This window comes from Seriola dumerili, unplaced genomic scaffold (assembly GCF_002260705.1).
Source record: "Seriola dumerili isolate Sdu_G_001 unplaced genomic scaffold, Sdu_1.0 BDQW01000409.1, whole genome shotgun sequence".
NCBI classification, from domain to species: Eukaryota; Metazoa; Chordata; class Actinopteri; order Carangiformes; family Carangidae; genus Seriola; species Seriola dumerili.
Genome location: NW_019174664.1, coordinates 639969 through 658358, shown reverse-complemented (window position 1 = coordinate 658358; position 18390 = coordinate 639969). Strand labels below are relative to the sequence as shown.

Here is an 18390-nt window from a genome sequence, read left to right as displayed (position 1 = left end):
GCAACTGACAACTTCTCCCACCACTGCTCAGCAGTTGACCTCAAACTAAAGGACAAGGTCTCCACCTCTGAGGACAACAGTGTTCACATTTAAGGCAGAGAGGATCTACCACTTCTCGTCATTTGTTGTCCTGACATCCCCTCCCTAGCAGTTACACACCAATTCACACCTTGATTCATGCGACTCTCACGATTCTCTTATGACTCACATGTGACCCAAAGACCATGTGTGACCTCAGGTGACATCATCACGTGAAGGGGTTAAAATGCCTCTTACATTCAAGTCCATGAGGCCTCACCAGTCAGGAGAAGTGATAAAGCCTCTATAATGAAAGGCAAAACACATAATTTGTTGTTTACTTAACTCATGGGGTAAAACTTACAATAAGTGCATTAAACTAACAAAGGAAAATGGGGGTGAGTTTAGTTCATGGTTTAATTTGCTGAGCTTGTTTTTCAGTGCAACTAGTTTATATGATATAATTTGTCCACATGAAACCTGCAAACAGCGAGATCCATAGGAACAGAAAATCCTACTTCGATTATTTTTAAGAAGTAGTCAATCTGTACATTTACCTGCCTTGAAATAAACCAAGCTAAATTGGGAGGTAACAGGAAAGTCAGGCCCTAGTGAGGATTGAACTCACGACCCCTGGTTTACAAGACCAGTGCTCTAACCACTGAGCTATAGAGCCACACCTACACCACAATCCCTATGTAACACACCGACTCAGTGTGATGAAAGACTAAGAGGTGAGACACTGTAGTCAAGATATAGTATCTTCCTTGCATGACAATATGGCAAGAGAAATTATTTTATATATCACATTCCGGGTTATGAAAAAAATACAATAATCTAACTAAATAACATTACTGAAATATTGTTTGAAATATCACATTAATGTGTAAAGTATGGAAAGTGACTGCTCAATATTCACCTGTTTTGTGTGGGGTTAGAGGTAGTAATCTCTGAAAAATATATCAAAATCACAATTATAATATATGTATTACTACATATTACAACAGGGAGATGATGATTTTTTAAATGTGGGTGAACGCAGCCTTTAAGCAGCAGTACCACAAGTTGGGTGTGGACTGGACTTGTACAATACTGCCACTCAGTGGCCAAAAGCGGCTTGCACTTTATTTGATTTTACGTTTTAATTTATTTATTTACTGTTGGCACAAACAAGTTTCTTGAGTTATATTTTGAGTAACATTATTTTTATTCATTTTTAAACGGATTTTGTTACGGGTTGGATTAAAGTAGATTCAACTTTGTGGTTGTGCAGAGTACAGGTAGAAAAAGCCACTGAAATGCAAAGAAATATTCTTTACAGCTGAATGTAACGGGGTGTGATAGGACCCACGTGCAGCACAACCAAACAGATGGATAGTTGGAAATGACCTTTATTGAAATACCAGCAGAGAGAACACACACGAGGCAGGATGGTCAGGGGCAAGCAGAGTCGAAAACACGAAGTCAGTCCGGGGATAATCGCTGGAAAGTCAAGCATGACGCTGAGAACAATCTGGCAATGAGCGAGTGAACCGGGGATGTATATATAATGGTCTGATTGGGGATCGACTGCAGCTGGGGGCAACAGGTGAAGACAGTGAAGCTGATTAGGAGGTGTGACAGAGTGGAGAGTGAGAAATCGGCATAGCAGGCTGTGACACTGAAGTGCAGTTATGAGTAAAAGCTACAGAATAAGTTATGCTATATCTTACAATATATGCAGTGTGTGGGATGCAATAGGCAATATATGTAATTGTTTGTATATAGATATTAAGTGGTTGGAATATGGGGAATAGTTGTTCACACCGTAAAATTGCACTGCATATTAAAGCACTAAGACAATGGAGTATTACTATCAACGCTGTGAAACACAAGTTAAAAAAAATCCTGTATGTTACTTAATTTAACAGGGATTTGATGATAAAAATGAAAAATGTGGTCGTTAAGGATTTTAATTTAATACAATTTTAATTATTCATCTAAAATTATTCAACGACAGACAGGAACACACAATAGATAAAAGTAAAGAGAAAGACCAGTATAATTAAAAGATATTAGCTAAAAAAAATGCTTGAGGAATTATTAATCAATACATCTAAATGCCTAAATATAATTTATCTTGTATCATTTGATATCAATATAATAGGCCTATTACCAAAGATAACAGACTAGAGGAGACTGGGGGCGGTTTCAACACAAGACCAACAAAACTTTTAAACTTACATCTGTTGGCTAATTACCCATACCATTTTAAAGATGATTGCCTTTGACATATCATTCACAGTATTTATTTGAATGGAAGATGTTGCAAAGAATTCAGATGTTGCAACTGACCCTGACCCTGAGGTCTTTTGCTTTAAAATTAGCAATTACTATCGCATCTGTTATGCTAGTGGACAAAATTAGCAGCATATATTGTCTAATATGAACTAAACAATGTTGACACATACTTGTGTGGTCTGTTTTAATATGGCTGCTTAGCTTGGGGACAGTTACAAAAACTTGTTGCAACCATCCCCACTCTAAAAGCCATGACAGAACATGACGTGCTAGCTAAACACGCTGACCTTGACACATGCTAACCATTTCACTTAGAAGTCAACAAAACAATGATTCAAACTAAGTTTTGATTAATTCATACTTACAGTATGACAAAAAATGCAGCTCATGAAAATACTTTCATACTTCCCTTTTTTTTTTCAATTAATGCAGTTACTGAATGTATCTTCTATCTTCCTGCAGAGGGGAGGGTCTAACTGAGCATGTGCAGTATGAGTGTCATCACTCTAGCATGTTTCTGATTGAAGGAATACGACTTGTTGCAACCGTTCCTTAATTGCAACCATTGCCAGTCTCCCCTACTATATATCTAACCTCTAAGATATATTTTCTGTGTAGGTACTATCACCCTTGACTCACAATGCAGGGAAGGAAGTCAGTGAGGTTTTGAGGATTCTGTGCTGCACTCTGTCAGCGCGCGCGCGCACACACGTGCGTACAGGCAGATCTGCACCTCCCGTCTGCATGTCACCAGCATCGGTGACAGGAAGCGTCTATCGCCTCTCATTTTTTCATGTCGCGGTGCTGGATGTTTTATTTGAGCAGCTGCAAATGTTTTAAACTTATCTTAGAAAAACTGTAACACCAACCGTTTTTTTTTCTTTAATTACCTGACCTTTGAACGGACGTGAAATTAATTGGCGAGTTAAAACGTTGAGTTAAAAGTTGTTAAAAGTTATTATATTTTAGTTACGGTATACTTGTCGAGAGGAAATCTGTATATTCAGAGCTGGAGATGACTTCTGGAGGTTTGGGGCTCACCGAGAGCCTGGGTCAAGACATAAGTCAGGAGGAGTTGGACTTTTCTGACTTGTTTCTGTATAATCCACCTGAAGAAGATTTTCCTGTTGGCTGTGACAAAGGTATGTGTGTATGTATGCATCAATTATTCTGCTTTTGTAGAGAATTAACATAATATCCTGTTTCTAGTTACATCATGATAATTTGTTAGTGTTTTATCATCACCATGTAAAGATGGTGGATGTGTGTTGAGTTTGTATTTAGCTGTAATGAAGTGGCTGAGTAAGTGCTGAGCTGTCAGGTACTGATGTTACACTGAAATCTCCTTTTCACTGCCATTAAACAGGCGAAGTCAAGGCCTCTTTTTTTTATAAACAGTAAAATGGGCATGTGCTGTCTTTTCCACTGTTAAGAGGAGTTCAAATTTAAATTCCACCTCCACTCAGAAGCATGTTTTGCTCTACTTCACTTAGATGTTTGACCTTCACTGTGCAGAGTATGATAGTAGAAGACAGTTTCACTGTGCTCACTTCCAATGTGAAAATGATTTACTGACATCACAACTAGTGTGAAAGCCAATTTACAGAAGAGCGATGAGGAAACAATAATAAAAAAAAAAAACTTTACAGTGCAGTATGAGACATATTGTGACCAGTGGTTAAACTTTTTACATTTGCTCATTCATAGACTCTGGATTTTTTCAATGAGTGCAAAGACATAGATTTTTAGATTTTTTAAAGAGTTAATTCAATATTTTCGTGGAATAAACATATCAGACACAGATTATATGTCTATATAATGATATTATATAAAATATAAATTTGCCTGGAGGGGATCTGTGATTGCACAAATGAATCCTTACTTTTGATATTTACAGATGATCCGGGTGCTCTCCTTCAGAACGACAACCAGCCTCCTCTGTTGGTGGTCGGTGATCCCACTGCGTACATCTCCGCCTCCAACCAGCCTGCCTCCAGCCAAAACCCCTCCTCTCAGTGCCCCACCACAGAAAACCTGTCAGGGGCTGTGTTTGACTCCTTGGGGCTGCCATCAAGACCGGGGAACATACCTGCTCCAAGCCCCAGGATTGAGATCACTCCATCAGGCGACTCTCTCAGCTCGCAGACCCTGGAGCTGAGCCCCAGCTCTAAAGGCCGTGCAACCTATAGGGAGTGTGTGAGCCCTGCCAGCAGTAACTCCTCCACAGGATGGCCAGCAGAGTCATACTCCCCAGTGGCCTCACCTTGTGTCTCTCCTTCCAATGCAGCTGGCTGTAGCATGGGGGTGTCCGCCTTAGATCTCTGTCCGGGCCTCCAGGGCATCCATACTTCTTCTGCCCACTCCTCTCCAGGAGCCTCACCTCTCAACAGTGTCACAGATGAGACCTTTCTCCTGCCACAACACCAGCGTTCTGCTGCGCCACTTCCCCACCAGCGCTCCCGCTCTGCCTCACCGCATGGAAAGCGTGCATATGACCAGGCCCACTCCTGTCAGGGGGGCACTCCTATCAAGCAGCGCTCCCGAAGCCCCAGCCCCATCCCATCGCCTCATGAGCAGCAGGGGTCCCACTACCTCCAACAATTCCAGGCCCAAGCTGAGTTTCAAGCCCAAATTCAGACCTCCTCCTTAGGCCTGGAGGAGGACTGGGGCCTCGGCTCCGGCCTATCCAGAGCAGTGCCCTCTGTAGTGGGGCGAAATGCACATGGGCAGGCACAGAGACAGGACTGCGTGTATGGACAGCTATATGACTGGCCCATTGAGCAGGAGGGGATTGGCAGGGCAGGACCCGAGGTCAAGTCTGACACCATTTATATGGTCCCAGCTGTGTGGCCTCCTCCTCATCCAGTCCATCATGGAGCATTCAGGTGTGTTGTTTGTCCTTTTTTATGACTTACAAACAATTTATATCTTTCTAATAAGATCAATCATTTAATTGACAACTATGAAATGAAATATTTCAATTGTATTTTTTGTCATTCTCTAAATTTTTGTCTTTTTTTTTGTCTTTTGTCTTTTTTCCAGTCGTCTCTCTGTGGCCCCACTTCCATCCTTAGAGTGGCCATTGCCCAGTCAGTCTGGTCAGTATGAATTACTGATCCAGCAGCAGCCCAGATCTCACCACAGAGCTCACTACGAGACTGAGGGTAGCCGAGGAGCTGTAAAGACACCGAAAGGGGGACATCCGGAAGTTCAGGTGCTTGTTTTGTTTCACACTTGGAGGGTGTGAGGTTTGCATGTGTGTGAATGCAAAGAAGGAAACAGAAAAAGAAAAAGATCCTTCTCACTTTGTCACTGCCAATGCCGTAGGAAAGAAGAGCATGAGTGGGAGTAAGAGGTCGTAAATGTGGAGTGGTATTTCCTGGACAATGTGTTTATGTAAAGCCGGCAGGCATGCAAATGAAAGAAAAGCCTCATGTCACTATCACATCACTACTCCCACAGGGACAGTTTACTAAAGGCATGCATTGCTTGAAACTACTAAAACTACACTAATAGTTACAATTAAGGTATATTTACTAACATACAAGTATTGGTACATGGATCTGCTTTATTTACTCCTCTGGTGAGTTAATTAATAAGTCATCACTGCTGGGTTTCCTGGCACTGCTGCACAAACGGGCTATGCAAAGCAGTGTTCTCGCTATGCCAGTTAGACAGTGACCTGTGAAATCATCCCCACAGGGAGAATAGATTTCCTCTGCAGTCATGCACGTTAATGGCATTATAGTCAATTTAGATCATTGTGAAGCATGCATTTGATCGCTTTTGTTGCCCTCACCAGCTCCACGGGTATCAAGGCACGGTTCCACTGTGGCTGCAAGTCTTCATAGGGACGGCAGATGAGAGACTCCTGAAACCCCATGCCTTCTATCAGGTCCACCGCATCACCGGGAAGACCGTCACCACGGCCAGTAAGGAGAGGATGACAAACGGGACTAAAGTGTTGGAGATCCCCCTGGAGCCAAAGAACCACATGAGAGTGGTGTGAGTAAAACAGAAAGGGTGTGGGGATACATGTTCACCAAAAATAAGTCATGAGTGAATCACAAACACACTGAATGAAGGAACATCAATCAACAAAAGATTTTTTTTTTAAGACAGTCGTCTGTGACCTCATGCTTATTAAGCAATCTTCAGTGGTGTTTTTTGCACTTTGTCTCCCAGAGTTACAGATGCAGAGATAAAGTAAACTGAGCTGCCAGGCAGTTTTCTTTGGATTTTACATTTATGAAGTTTGAATTTGATTATGTGTTAAATGCTCGACATTTCTGTCTATACTCAGCCATGGCGGCTATTGCTGCTAATGCCAGCTACAAGGTATCGTTTTTCCTCCCAACAAGTTGCTGTTGCTGCTGACGGAAACTTGAAATGCATCACTTCCTGCGTGCCAGAAAGTTTTTCCATGAAAGCCTAACCAGATACAGGGTATTTACAGCAGCAAATAGAAATGCTTTGATGAACTTGACATGTGATGAATGACTGCAAAATAGCTGCAAAAAGTTTTTTTTTTTAACGAAATGCCACTACTTTGAAAGAACAAAACAAGATTATAACTCACTGATCAGATTACAGCTAACTATAGTTTGACTTGGACTGTGTGAACAAAGATAGCAGTAGATTTTGGTGTAAATCAAGGTGACAGCACTTTGGCATCATTTCCAAAACATTTTCACCTTATCTGTGTTTTCTCCCACTTTTTACAGGATTGACTGTGTAGGGATCCTGAAGCTGAGAAACGCAGACATCGAACTGAGGAACGGTGAGACGGACATCGGACGAAAAAACACACGTGTGCGTTTGGTGTTTCGTGTCCACATTCCCCAGCCTGGAGGCCAGCTTGTGTCTCTTCAAGTTTCCTCTGATCCTATTGAATGCTGTAAGGAGTATTTAATTCATGATAAGCAAAAAGTGAATGTTCCCCAAGCTATACTAGTCAACACAGCAATTCTGGATTTTAATTATCAAAAATAGATTGGACAAATGTCCTGAAAATTTTCCCACTAGATGCTTTATTACTCTAGCTTGGTTTTTCATACAGCCATGTCTTCCTGTTTCCTCAGCCCAGCGCTCAGCAATGGAGCTGCCTGCAGTTGAGAGGCAGGACCTGGACCGATGCTCAGTACTCGGTGGTCAACAGATGGTCCTCACTGGACAAAATTTCACACCTGACTCCAAGGTGATATTCTCTGAGAAGACGCAAGGTGAGGAAGAGATCTTTTTTTGAAATCAGCAAACCTCTTTCCCCCTGTTTTGGTCTTTATGTTAAACTAACCAACTGCTAGCTGTAGCTACTGCTAGCTGTAGCTACCTATTACCATCCAGAAATGACAGTAGTATGACTCCTCCAATCTAACTTTAAACAAGAAAGCAGATAATTGTATTTTCCCCTGTAGCTATTTTTGATGTGTGTCTTATCTTGACCTCTGGTTGTTTCTATAATTAAAATAGGTCCATATTTTGTACCTCACCCACTTACTTCCTCCTTATATCCTACTTGAGTGTATTCACCTACTCATATAGTATTTGTATTTTGAGATTATTTTGCATATCACCCGGGAAACATCAACTTTCAGTGACGCACATCTTCCACCCCCACATTTAACTGACTCTGACAAATGAACCATTAGTTTAAACTTTTACTGTCTTGCTGGAGAAAAACATTTTTATTTATTACTTTGTGGAAATTTCTCACCTCGTTACTGCACCTTCTGCCCACACACAATTGTTGGGCTACATGGTTTGAGAGCAGGATGGGTACAGTTGTCTGCGTGTAAAGCCTCCCTATTGCTTGGTGTGGGGTTTTATGCAACAGGATGTGGTTTGGCAGACTGATAAAGATTCAGGCCCAGAGCAGAGGCTTTGGTTTTTTTTTTTGTTTTTTCTCAAAGCGTGGGTAGAAAACAGAAACAACAGGTAAAAACTGAGGTGGGATTGAAACACTAAACCAGACATAAAAGAGAAAGCAGTTTTCCACTGCCTTTGTTTTAAATGTGCTCACTTGCTGTACTGTAAATTAAGGACAGGACTGATGTCTAACAAATTCATTGTTAACCCAATCAAAGATGCTTTTTATAGCTTGATATTTTACCAAAAATACACATTTGCTTTCTTGCCAAGAGTTTGATGAGAAGATCAAAGTAATCCGGCACATAACCCCCTGTACAAACTTGTCAGTTTAATGCGTTGCTTTTTGTTTTGATCAAACAAACAAGATATAACATTTTAATTAGTGAGTTTTAGTTTAGTTTCTTGCCCTTGTACAGAGCCAGGCTTGCTGTTTCCCTCTGTTTTCAGTCTTCAAGCTAAGCTAATTTAACCAGCTGCTGACTACAGCTACATATTCCTTCTACAGTCATGGGAATCAGTCCAGCGTGGAATCAATCTTAATATCTAACTCAACAAGAAAGCGAATACGTGGATTTTCCAAAATGTCAAACTATTATTTTAAAACCCCCTTTAAAACTCACCGCACCCTGTATTCCCTCTGCTTTCAGACGGGCAGCAAATCTGGGAGGTGGAGGCCACTGTGGACAAAGACAAAACACAAGCTGTGAGTGAACTTCTACTTATCTGTACTGATAAATGCATTCAGGCAGTAACATATTTTACAGAACCAATGATGTACTTTTTTGTCATTAAATCAACATTGTCTGGCACAAACTTCACATGTATTCAAAACATAAAGCAATACACAAAGTCTATGACCGCGCTTTTCGGACTTCCTCTACATCATATTTAAAGAATCAAATTTTTGATGCTGATTTTGATCTGAAATTCACAAGGGAGATATTTGGGGGCAGCCCACACCTCTCTGTTGCTACATGATTCTTTGTCTGATCTTTTTTGTGTTTTATTGCAATCCCCGTCTAGAACATGCTGTTTGTTGAGGTCCCTCGGTATCGTGACAGGACCATTTGCCACCCAGCCAAAGTCAACTTCTATGTCATCAACGGGAAGAAGAAACGCAGTCAGCCCCAGCACTTCATCTACACTCCTGTGAAAGGTACATATCTGTTAACTCAGGTCTGTCACTACAGGGGGAAATGTAGGTGGCCAAAAGGTGGACAAAAGGTTAACAGTTCCCACCTTGGGGTTGGCAGTGTTGTGGGGAAATATTGTTGTCACCTCTCACAACACAAACCACATGCTGAAAGACAACCTGCAACATTAATTCAACCTTACAGTGGTTATAGTGTTGCTGAAAAGAGGTTAATATGTGTAAAGTCTCCCATCCTCTTATTAAGTCAAACTAAGACACTGCAGGAAATTGCAACACTTAAGTCTGATTAAATCTAACTGCTACACAATTAAAAGCAGCCAAGGGGAATCTTTCTATGATCTTTATATTAAACCAATGTTCTACAGTTTTACAAGAAATCAGTCCCAGTCACAAGAAATCGATCAATCAATTGCTGTTTGCAGTAAACCGCAGTCACAACACGTTTTTACGTAGGATTGGTAACTCTCACTTGTTCTCAAGGGAAAAACCTGCTACTCTACTATTGTTTTTGCTAATCCCCTCATCACATACATGTGATACTCATATTTGAAATTCAAATGCACTGTTCAGCACGTTTCAGAAAGCATTTCAGGAAACAATGAACTTTGTTAATTAGTAGACTGATGAGGGAGATGATAAATCCTTGTAACATCTTAGGACTCACTAATCATTTTTAACCATGCTCTGTGGATGGCAGTGCTGCTCTTTCAGACGGTCGCTCCACCATTTTAGTCCAGAATGAAATATCTCAACAACTATTGGATGGATTGCCATGATTTTTTTTTTTTTTTTTTTTTTATTCCAGCCATTAAAGCCGAGCCAGTGGATGACTATCAGTTGAATTCATATGGCTACTCAGATAATCAGTCACTGCCTGGTCTGACAATGAAGTCACTCTACCATCACCTGGAGCAGGACAACAACCTTCAAGCCTTGAATGCTTCTCCAACACTGTACCATCTAGCCACTGTAGACCCCAGAGCCTGCATGTTAACACCTAATCCAGTGGAAGACCAAACAGTCTATTACCAGTCCAGAGCCAGCACTCTGATTAACAGTCCCGTACTGTACCAGACTGCAAACCAACATTACAGTAGCTGTGGTAGCACCGTTCTTGGCAGTTCCCCAATGGCTTCCCATGCTGCCGCCACTCCCAGCCAGTGTGTCAGTACCCTTGTGGGCAAACTGAGCGAAGGCCCTCAGGTTGGTGATTCATTTGAGGCCTGTTTGATGTCGAGACATCAGAGTTTTATGCAGACAGCGCTGCAACTGGGGAAGTCACCACCTTCAAGATACGTCCTAGGTCAAGCTCAAGGAAAGGCCGTATGCAGGGTAGAGCCAAGTACAGGAAACCATGAGGAACGGGCTCCAGAGAGGGTCACAGTCAAACAAGAGAACCTCAGCTATGCCTACCTGGAAGATGGTGAGTATTACTGTTACATACTAAATGGGTCAGTGTGCTGCAAAAGAAATGCAGATTGTTGAACATCGTCTGAATCAACTCTATCCTTCACACCTTTCTGACATCAAAACTAGAGGAGCAATGTCTGACCGAACAGTCCGATAAGAACTTCCACTTGATGTTACACTTACCAGATGGTTCTCTAATATTTATTAGCAGATATATGCTCCAATACATACAGTATCTTGATACTGAAAGAGGAGCAGTCTAAGGTTTCTCTGACCCAGACTCATTGGAACAGTCTGGCAGCAGTGCAGACATATTCCCTCCTAAAGTTTCTGAGCGAACCGCCCCTTTCTAACCAATTAGAAAAGGCCAGAGTCAGGAGTGGGAGCTCACAGCTGTCAATCATGAAATCAATCAGTCATGACATGAATGCGCTTCTGGTCTATTCCTCATCTCGCACCAAGGCTTCAAGCTAAGATGAAGATTTAGAACTATGAGGATCTAGCAGTCAATCAAATGAAGTGGGAACCTCCACAAAGACTTTGAATGTATCCTTTAGTCAGTTGGTGTTTATGTTTTGTATCCGATAGTGTAACATTTTGTGTGTATACAATTGTGTAGTGTAATTGGCAATACGTTTACTTTATCCTATTATCCAGGGTCTAAGTCTAATCTGTTTGGGTTCTAATGGATTTGTTTCACTCCCTGGTTTATCTTTGTTGATTTTGAAAAATGTTCTTGAGAAGATTGCTAAATTGTTTGGCTGATTTTGTAGATGATACGCTATTGATTTTCATGAGTAAATGGGAGCATGCACTACTTAAAAACCTCTAAAAAAATAACAGGGTTTGAAATGAAATGTGGAAGCCTGGGGGATGGGTATTTGTGGTCCAGTCTGCAAATGCATACAAGCATGCTGCAACTATAGGCTTGCAAATCCCGCCTTGTGGTTAACTGTCAGGCCTTTCTATCCACTTTCCTGTCTGTTTCAGTCTGACTTTCACTCTGTCACACACACGTAAACGCACACACTTGCATTTGAAATAAATGTGTACAAGTTGCTTATGAATTCTGAAAGATGCAACAACAATGAGAGAATAATCAGTCTACCCTGACCTTGTTTGCTGTGGGGGAAAGTTTCTGTTTACACCTCTGTGATGGAAGACAGAAACAGGAAGTGTATTGTATAGGCAAATATATGCAGACACACCTGTGGTAAAGAAGGAAAAGAAGAAAGAACGCAGCAATGACCTTTGTCTCTGATACAGGCTGGAGTTATAGTGAAAGTTTAGGAAATCACAACAATGTTTTTTTACTGAGCATCAGAAGGAAAAAATAACCTACTGTGTTAAAGTCATTATTTCCCTTCACCATTGTTTCTTGAGGGTTAATAGGATTAGGGCAAATACTAATAATCTTGTTATTTTTTCTGTCAAAAGATGAATGTGTAAGAACGGTACTTATTTTTGTGAGGACAGAGACACTTGCTCAGTCCAAAAAACACTGCTGATAATCTGTGTTCAAGAAAGTAGAGACATCTTGTGGCCATTAATGTAATTGCAATACTTCACAACATCACTGCAGGGATTTATGTGTGAAATTACAAAATGTCTGGGGACAATGGTGGCTTTGTCATCTAGGCACCAACCGCAAACCTCAAAGTCCCGGATTCAAGTCTAGGTGAGGACCCCATCTCACTCCCCCCTCATTTCCTGTCATCTCTTGACTGTGAACCATCATATAAAAGAATGAAATGCCCCCCGCTACAAAAAAAAGAAAATTGATGACAAGAAACAACTCCAGTTTTGACTGTAATTGCTCTTTTTGTCCACAAACAAAAATGTATACCAGAAGAAATTTAAAAATCTGCACAAAGGGGTTTTAGATATAAAACAAATGCATATGAAACTAAGACAGATTTATTTAAAACCATCTTGTTTTATTTTTATATTGTGAACATTAAAGTTGCTCATCCCTATTTTTTTAATGTTTTGCAGTGAACGACATCATTAGAAGGGACTTGAAAGGCCACAATGGAGAGTGAACCTGGAGGCCTGCAGCAGCCCTGCTGTCCGTCACATTCAAAATTTACGCAGTAAACATGATCTACAGACTTCAGAAACTATAAATATAAAATCCTCTTGGAGTAAGCTTTTACTTGTAAGACTCGTAATAAAATAAAAAAATTGACTGGATTTGTGGCAGATATTTAAGGCAAACAATAGAAACTAATCCATAAAAGGCTTATGTTGACTTTATTTCAAGATTATTCATGTTTCTGTGAAACTAGGATGGGTGGTTGTTCCAAGCTCAGTTCTCAGCTACAACATTTTACATCAAAAATGAGTCAGCTCTGTTACTTTGTTAGCCTACAATATTGTCATACAGTTTAGTCTAGCAAAGACGCGTCATTCTATATACTGTGTGTCTGTATCGTTTCTTTATTTTAACCTGTTTAACTTCCCTCTGTTCATATATTTGTACAATTGCTCATTGTAAGCATGTATAAAATATTTTATAAGAAATAAAATCTGTTTATATGAAGCAGTGTGTTTAAAATGAGCAGACTGAAGAGTAAATCAAATAATCTCAATTAATATACTTTAAAACTAACTGCCTTTAACTTTGAAATGACTTCAAACTATATTAGAGCACCAGTTCATCAGTCAAGTAACCTGGCCTGGTATAATAAACTACAGCTATAAGATAAATACAGTGGAGTAAAACATAGTAGATACATAGATTTTTCTGTATTGTGTATTTTTCTCCACAGTATACAGTTTTTCCAGCCAGGGGCAAACAGCAAAACAAATGAGAAACAAGACGTGTAATTAATAGCATAAGAGAGAGAGAAAAGAGAAATTATTTTTTTTTAAACTTACTTGCTTTTGGATTGGAGGTCCTAATACAATCTATGTAGTGCGTCAATTCACATTTAAATACAATAAAAAAAGGTTTTGTTTTTGTGAATTTAAATTTATGCATGTGGTTGTTGAGAAGAATAAAGATTAGATTTATTATAAGATAAAATCCTTTATGGTGGTTGTGAAAATTGCAATAACTAAAAACATAGCTTTAAAGTAAACATATATGTAATAAAAATAATATCAGAGCACTATTTCTGTGTGTAGTTGCAGGACCAAAATAAGTGGAGGACTGTCTCAGAGGATTTACCACAGAAAGAACAGCATGTACTAATGTGTTTTTGTAGTCTCTGGAGGAAGCATTTTGCTGGATGAAAGAAAATATGCCTCACCCTAATAGATGGTTAAGTCCACACTGCTCATGTAACGGTGTCTGTCTGATACGAAGCTTTTATTTTTCAGTTTTTATTCTTATGATCAGACGAGAAACACATTTTACTTATAAGACATTTACGTGGATCTGAGTTATCATTCAAAAGCCAAACGACACCTGCAGGAATGACATCTAGTAACTAAAACTGCAAAGTCATTTGGATTTGCAGGAATTTGTTATTTTAATAAAAATTCATTATATCCCTTATTTCTAAAAGGAGGCCACCGGAGTTGAGAAGTTTTAGAGTCGGTATCGCAATGTTTGCAGTTCAACGCGAACATTAGGGGGCGGCATTTCCAAACCAATCGTTAACCGGGACGGAAGTGGGTTATAGATTAGTGACCTCACTTCCGTTAAGAAGAAGGAATTTTTTTTCCTCCCTTTGTAAACCTAACTAGCATCTTTCTTGATAGCATTTCACAGCCTTATATATATTTATAGCCCTGGTATTGATGTTTGCATCCCAATAACGAAGAAGAAGAGTGACATATTCCCACCACTGGTAAGATTTTCTTCCACGCAAACACAGAATATCGCAACATTATAGCCTGTCTGTGTTTAGCTAAAATCTATGTATGGAAGAATGTAACACAGTCTCAGTGTTTTTTTTACGTTGTACTGGCAGCATCCACATTAATAACTTACAGTAACTAAATTCATGAGATTAGAATACGTCATTTGACTTTTGTTTCAAGATTGTTTGTCATGAATTGATAGTAATATTAAGTAGAGCTGCAAGTACTAGTCAATCAGTTGATCGCACCATTGAAAGAAAATTAATAGGCTATAATTTTGATAATCGTTTATTGGTGAATTTTCAAACAAAATTTAAAAATATTTGCGGATTCTAACTTCTCAGATGTGAGCAATTGCTGCTTTTAAGACATTTAAGACTTTAGGCTCTGGGAAACCATTATCATCCTTATTAACTTATAACTATTTTCACAACTTTGTGACATTTTATATTGGAGTGAATAATCTGCAGATTAATCAATTAATAAAATAATCATTAGTTGCAGCTCTAGTATACAGTGTAGGTAGGACTATAGCTACAAGTGTGAGGGAAAGGTGTGGGCACCCCTGGGCAAACTTTTGAAGTGAAAAAATGTAAGTTAGAGCAGCAACAGTTAATTAGTTATTTTAATAATCAAGTAATTGTTTAAGTTATTTTTAAATACAGATTGTCAAATATTCTTCCAGTTTCTTTTTTGCACCTTTTCTTAGTTGTACGTGTTAGTAAATGCAGTATTTTTTTTTGACTGTTCAACTGTTCAACAATCAATTAATCTGTAGATGAATCGATAATGAAAATAATTGTCAGTTGCAGCCCTACACTAATTACAACCCCTGCAGGAAACTCGCATTTAAAAGGAGAGTTTATTCAAATGTTAATGTAATACTTTTTATTTCATGAACTTAAAACATAGCAAAAATTAAATGGTATTTGTGGCATGTGCAATAGAGTTGGGCAAGTCAGCATTAAGTAACCAGACGAATCCCCCTCAATGACCCCTCCATACATCACTTTTTGTAATCCTGCTAACTATGCACCTGTTGTTTACCCAGAGAGGTCATTGAAGGAAACAGACCAAACAGCATCATGTCTGCAGACCTGGACCTGTCCCCTCCAGAGGTCCCTGAGCCTACATTTCTAGAGAGCCTACTGCGCTACGGGTTGTTTCTGGGTGCCATCTTCCAGCTCATCTGCATCCTGGCTGTCATCTTCCCCACATCCAAGGGGCATGAACAGGTAGGTAGACACCAAGAGGAGGAGAAGAGCAGGCCTTGTGTTGAAGCCTTTTCCTCCTTCAAACTGTTTCCCCTGCTGAGGCCCTCCACAGTCGGGGTCAGATATACATTGGGGCTCAGTTAAAAGTGAAAAGGGGATACAAATTGATGGGGAAACAGACTCTGACACAACATGGGCAGTGATCAAAACATCACTGTACACAAAACCTTTGATAGCAAAATATGCCCCTATAAAGTGCTTGCTTTGATGTATTTGTCAATTTGGTGTTGATATTTTTTAGAATTTTAGTATCTCTGTTGAATCACCTACTTTCACATGTATTTTTTTTAATGAGATTTTACATTTTTTTCTTTGCTAGATGATGGAGGAGCAAAAATTATGTGGAAGAATAGGGGATTGAAAAAGTGTTGCAGTTGAACCCGAAACATAACATCTACATTCTCCTCACGTTAATCAATTTTTCCATCAGGACACATTTTCAATCCAGCTTGATAGTCAGGGTGAACTGCTGTTTTGTTTTCACCTTATTATTATAGATGGGAGCAGCAGTTTTGAGGTCTGGAACCAAGAAACTACCAATCAATGAGTTTGAGTTGATTGCTGCTCAGTGTAACAGTAAAAGATAAATCTATTTTATTTCTGACAGAATGCCTGAAAAGTGTAAAAAACATTTTCTCCAAATTTTTCAAGAGTAACTAGGAATACTGTGGCTTGACAGATTCTGCCATAAAAGAGGTTCTGCTATAAAAATCTTGCAGAATTTTACCATTTCATCTCTGAAATACAGAGAAACAAGACATCAATGAGCAAGAGGGGTGCTGAATATTTTATTTTTGAATGTCCGTGAAGACAGAGCCACCAAGGGCTACTTTCTCAATCTCTATACTAACAACTGTCAGGAGAGATTATTTATAGACAAGAGCAATTAAATCCACTTTCTAATTATTCTATTTTCAGACATCATCATCAGATGCACTGATTATTCCCCACAGTATGTCGCCATTTCATCCTTTACAGCATCCTGCTGTCATTCTTCCCCACTAGGACAATAGGAAAGATTGCACTCGCAGAAACAGTGCTGACAGAGGGAAAGTGCTGAAATGCCTGAATTTCTTTTCTTTGGTGTGCGTGTCCAAAAACTCTGTAAATTTCATTCAACCATCCATTTAATTAAGATTAAATGAGCTATCTGGAAACTGCAAACAGAAAAACTAACAGAAAAATTAATTGTTATCACAAATTACTAACGCCCTCTGTGCAATTTACTAAATAAAACACAAACTGTTTCATGATGGAAAATAAAACCAAATACCATATGTGTGAGTGTCAGTCAGCAAAAGCATAATCCAAATACATCTTCAAAACACACTTATCTAATCATGCTTAGCAATCATGTATTTTCACACCCCATTTCAATGACTCAGGGGATTTCTTTTGAAATTGCAGGGTGTTACATGCCTCATGTGTTTACTCTACAGGAGGAGACTGAGTCCACTGATGGCAAGGCGTCTGAACAGATGAAGAAACCTAAAGGACCAGCAACTCAGATTCGACAGAAGCCAAAGAAAGAGAGCAAAAAGAAGCGATAGACAGGTGTGTGTGTGTGTGTGTGTGTGTGTGTGTGTGTGTGTGTGTGTGTGTGTGTGTGTGTGTGTGTGTGTGTGTGTGTGTGAGAATCAACATCTGCAGATACCCATACAGTTATCACTACAGGTATATGAAACACTAATGTCATATTACAATAAAAATGTATGTGCACTTAATTTGAGACACTTCAGAATTAAACATGAACTGTGTCCTATTCGCAATCAACACAGTATTACAAGAAGCAAATTGCCATGGTGTTGGTGCGGTGCTGACTGCCACATATTTTATTGGGTATATGTTTTGCATTTCTTTTCTTTTATAATTGAGTATCATTGATTGAATTGTATTTGGATGCAACAGGCAATTAAATGCATTTTGCAGTCATTCACCCTAGTTGTTTTTATTCATTGGCAAATTTCAGTTTGGTTTAATGAGTCAGAATGACTTCCTTGCTAAAGCTATTTTTGTTTATATTTACACAATATTCAGACACTGCGGTTGCAGAATTCAAGATGTAAGGAAAAATTTAAAATATAAGGTGACTAGGTCATAGTTCCATATCATGCTTATGTTGTATGTATGTATGTTAACAATTTATTTATTTTATTTTGGCCAACATGTATCAGGACTTTCAAATGGTAATACAGGCCTCAAAAAGCCATATTTCAAATCTAGCTCTTGTATGGGGATAATACATGGAAGTGTCACAATCAACACTGAAAAAAGAACAAAAAAATGTGTTAAAGGGATTTAGGGAAAACTAATAGTTTTGTTAATAAATGATGATAAATTCACATTAGAGCTGCAACAATTATTCAATCCACAAAAAAACTAATCAACAATTTTGTTAACCAATTTTCTCATATTCTGATCAATTTATTTCAGCTTCTCCATTGTGAGGATTTGCTGCTTTCTCTTATACATATTTATTGTAAACTGAATATTGTTGGGTTTTAGGCTGTTGATTAGACAAAACAAGACATCCCTTTATTTTTTATATTTTTTAGATCGAGTAATCAAAATGTAACT

The 18390-nt window shown here is 39.1% G+C and overlaps 2 protein-coding genes and 1 non-coding gene across 4 annotated transcripts; 2 read left to right on the top strand and 1 right to left on the bottom strand.

Annotated features, from left to right (window-relative positions):
- Positions 1–621: 621 nt before the first annotated feature.
- Positions 622–694, bottom strand: trnat-ugu. Its single transcript has one exon. It is a non-coding gene; the product is annotated as a tRNA-Thr (tRNA).
- A 2400-nt stretch (positions 695–3094) lies between these two features.
- LOC111233569 (nuclear factor of activated T-cells, cytoplasmic 2-like) lies at positions 3095–13202 on the top strand. Of its 2 annotated transcripts, XM_022761417.1 has the most exons (10): positions 3095–3440; positions 4196–5183; positions 5341–5512; positions 6101–6303; positions 7023–7195; positions 7380–7520; positions 8814–8869; positions 9190–9322; positions 10125–10742; positions 12725–13202. In XM_022761417.1, the coding sequence occupies exons 1-10, from the start codon at positions 3314–3316 to the stop codon at positions 12769–12771; spliced, it is 2658 nt and encodes an 885-aa protein (XP_022617138.1). In that variant the 5' UTR covers positions 3095–3313; the 3' UTR covers positions 12772–13202. The 2 variants fall into 2 exon arrangements, with proteins under 2 accessions (XP_022617138.1, XP_022617139.1); XM_022761418.1 differs by lacking the exon at positions 10125–10742.
- Positions 13203–14389: 1187 nt separating this feature from the next.
- On the top strand, positions 14390–18281 carry manbal (mannosidase beta like). The gene is made up of 3 exons (XM_022761458.1): positions 14390–14526; positions 15591–15774; positions 17253–18281. Exons 2-3 carry the CDS (start codon positions 15625–15627, stop codon positions 17361–17363), a joined length of 261 nt encoding a protein of 86 aa, XP_022617179.1. The 5' UTR covers positions 14390–14526; positions 15591–15624; the 3' UTR covers positions 17364–18281.
- The last annotated feature ends 109 nt before the right edge of the window (positions 18282–18390 follow it).

Excerpts from the sequence above, each read along its gene's own strand:
- LOC111233569 (XM_022761417.1), top strand. The coding sequence starts at position 3,314 with ATGACTTCTGGAGGTTTGGGGCTCACCGAGAGCCTGGGTCAAGACATA. Across the intron at positions 6,304-7,022 it reads AAGAACCACATGAGAGTGGT|GATTGACTGTGTAGGGATCC; the intron begins GTGAGTAAAACA and ends CACTTTTTACAG. Across the intron at positions 9,323-10,124 it reads CATCTACACTCCTGTGAAAG|CCATTAAAGCCGAGCCAGTG; the intron begins GTACATATCTGT and ends TTTTTATTCCAG.
- manbal (XM_022761458.1), top strand. The coding sequence starts at position 15,625 with ATGTCTGCAGACCTGGACCTGTCCCCTCCAGAGGTCCCTGAGCCTACA. Across the intron at positions 15,775-17,252 it reads CATCCAAGGGGCATGAACAG|GAGGAGACTGAGTCCACTGA; the intron begins GTAGGTAGACAC and ends TTTACTCTACAG.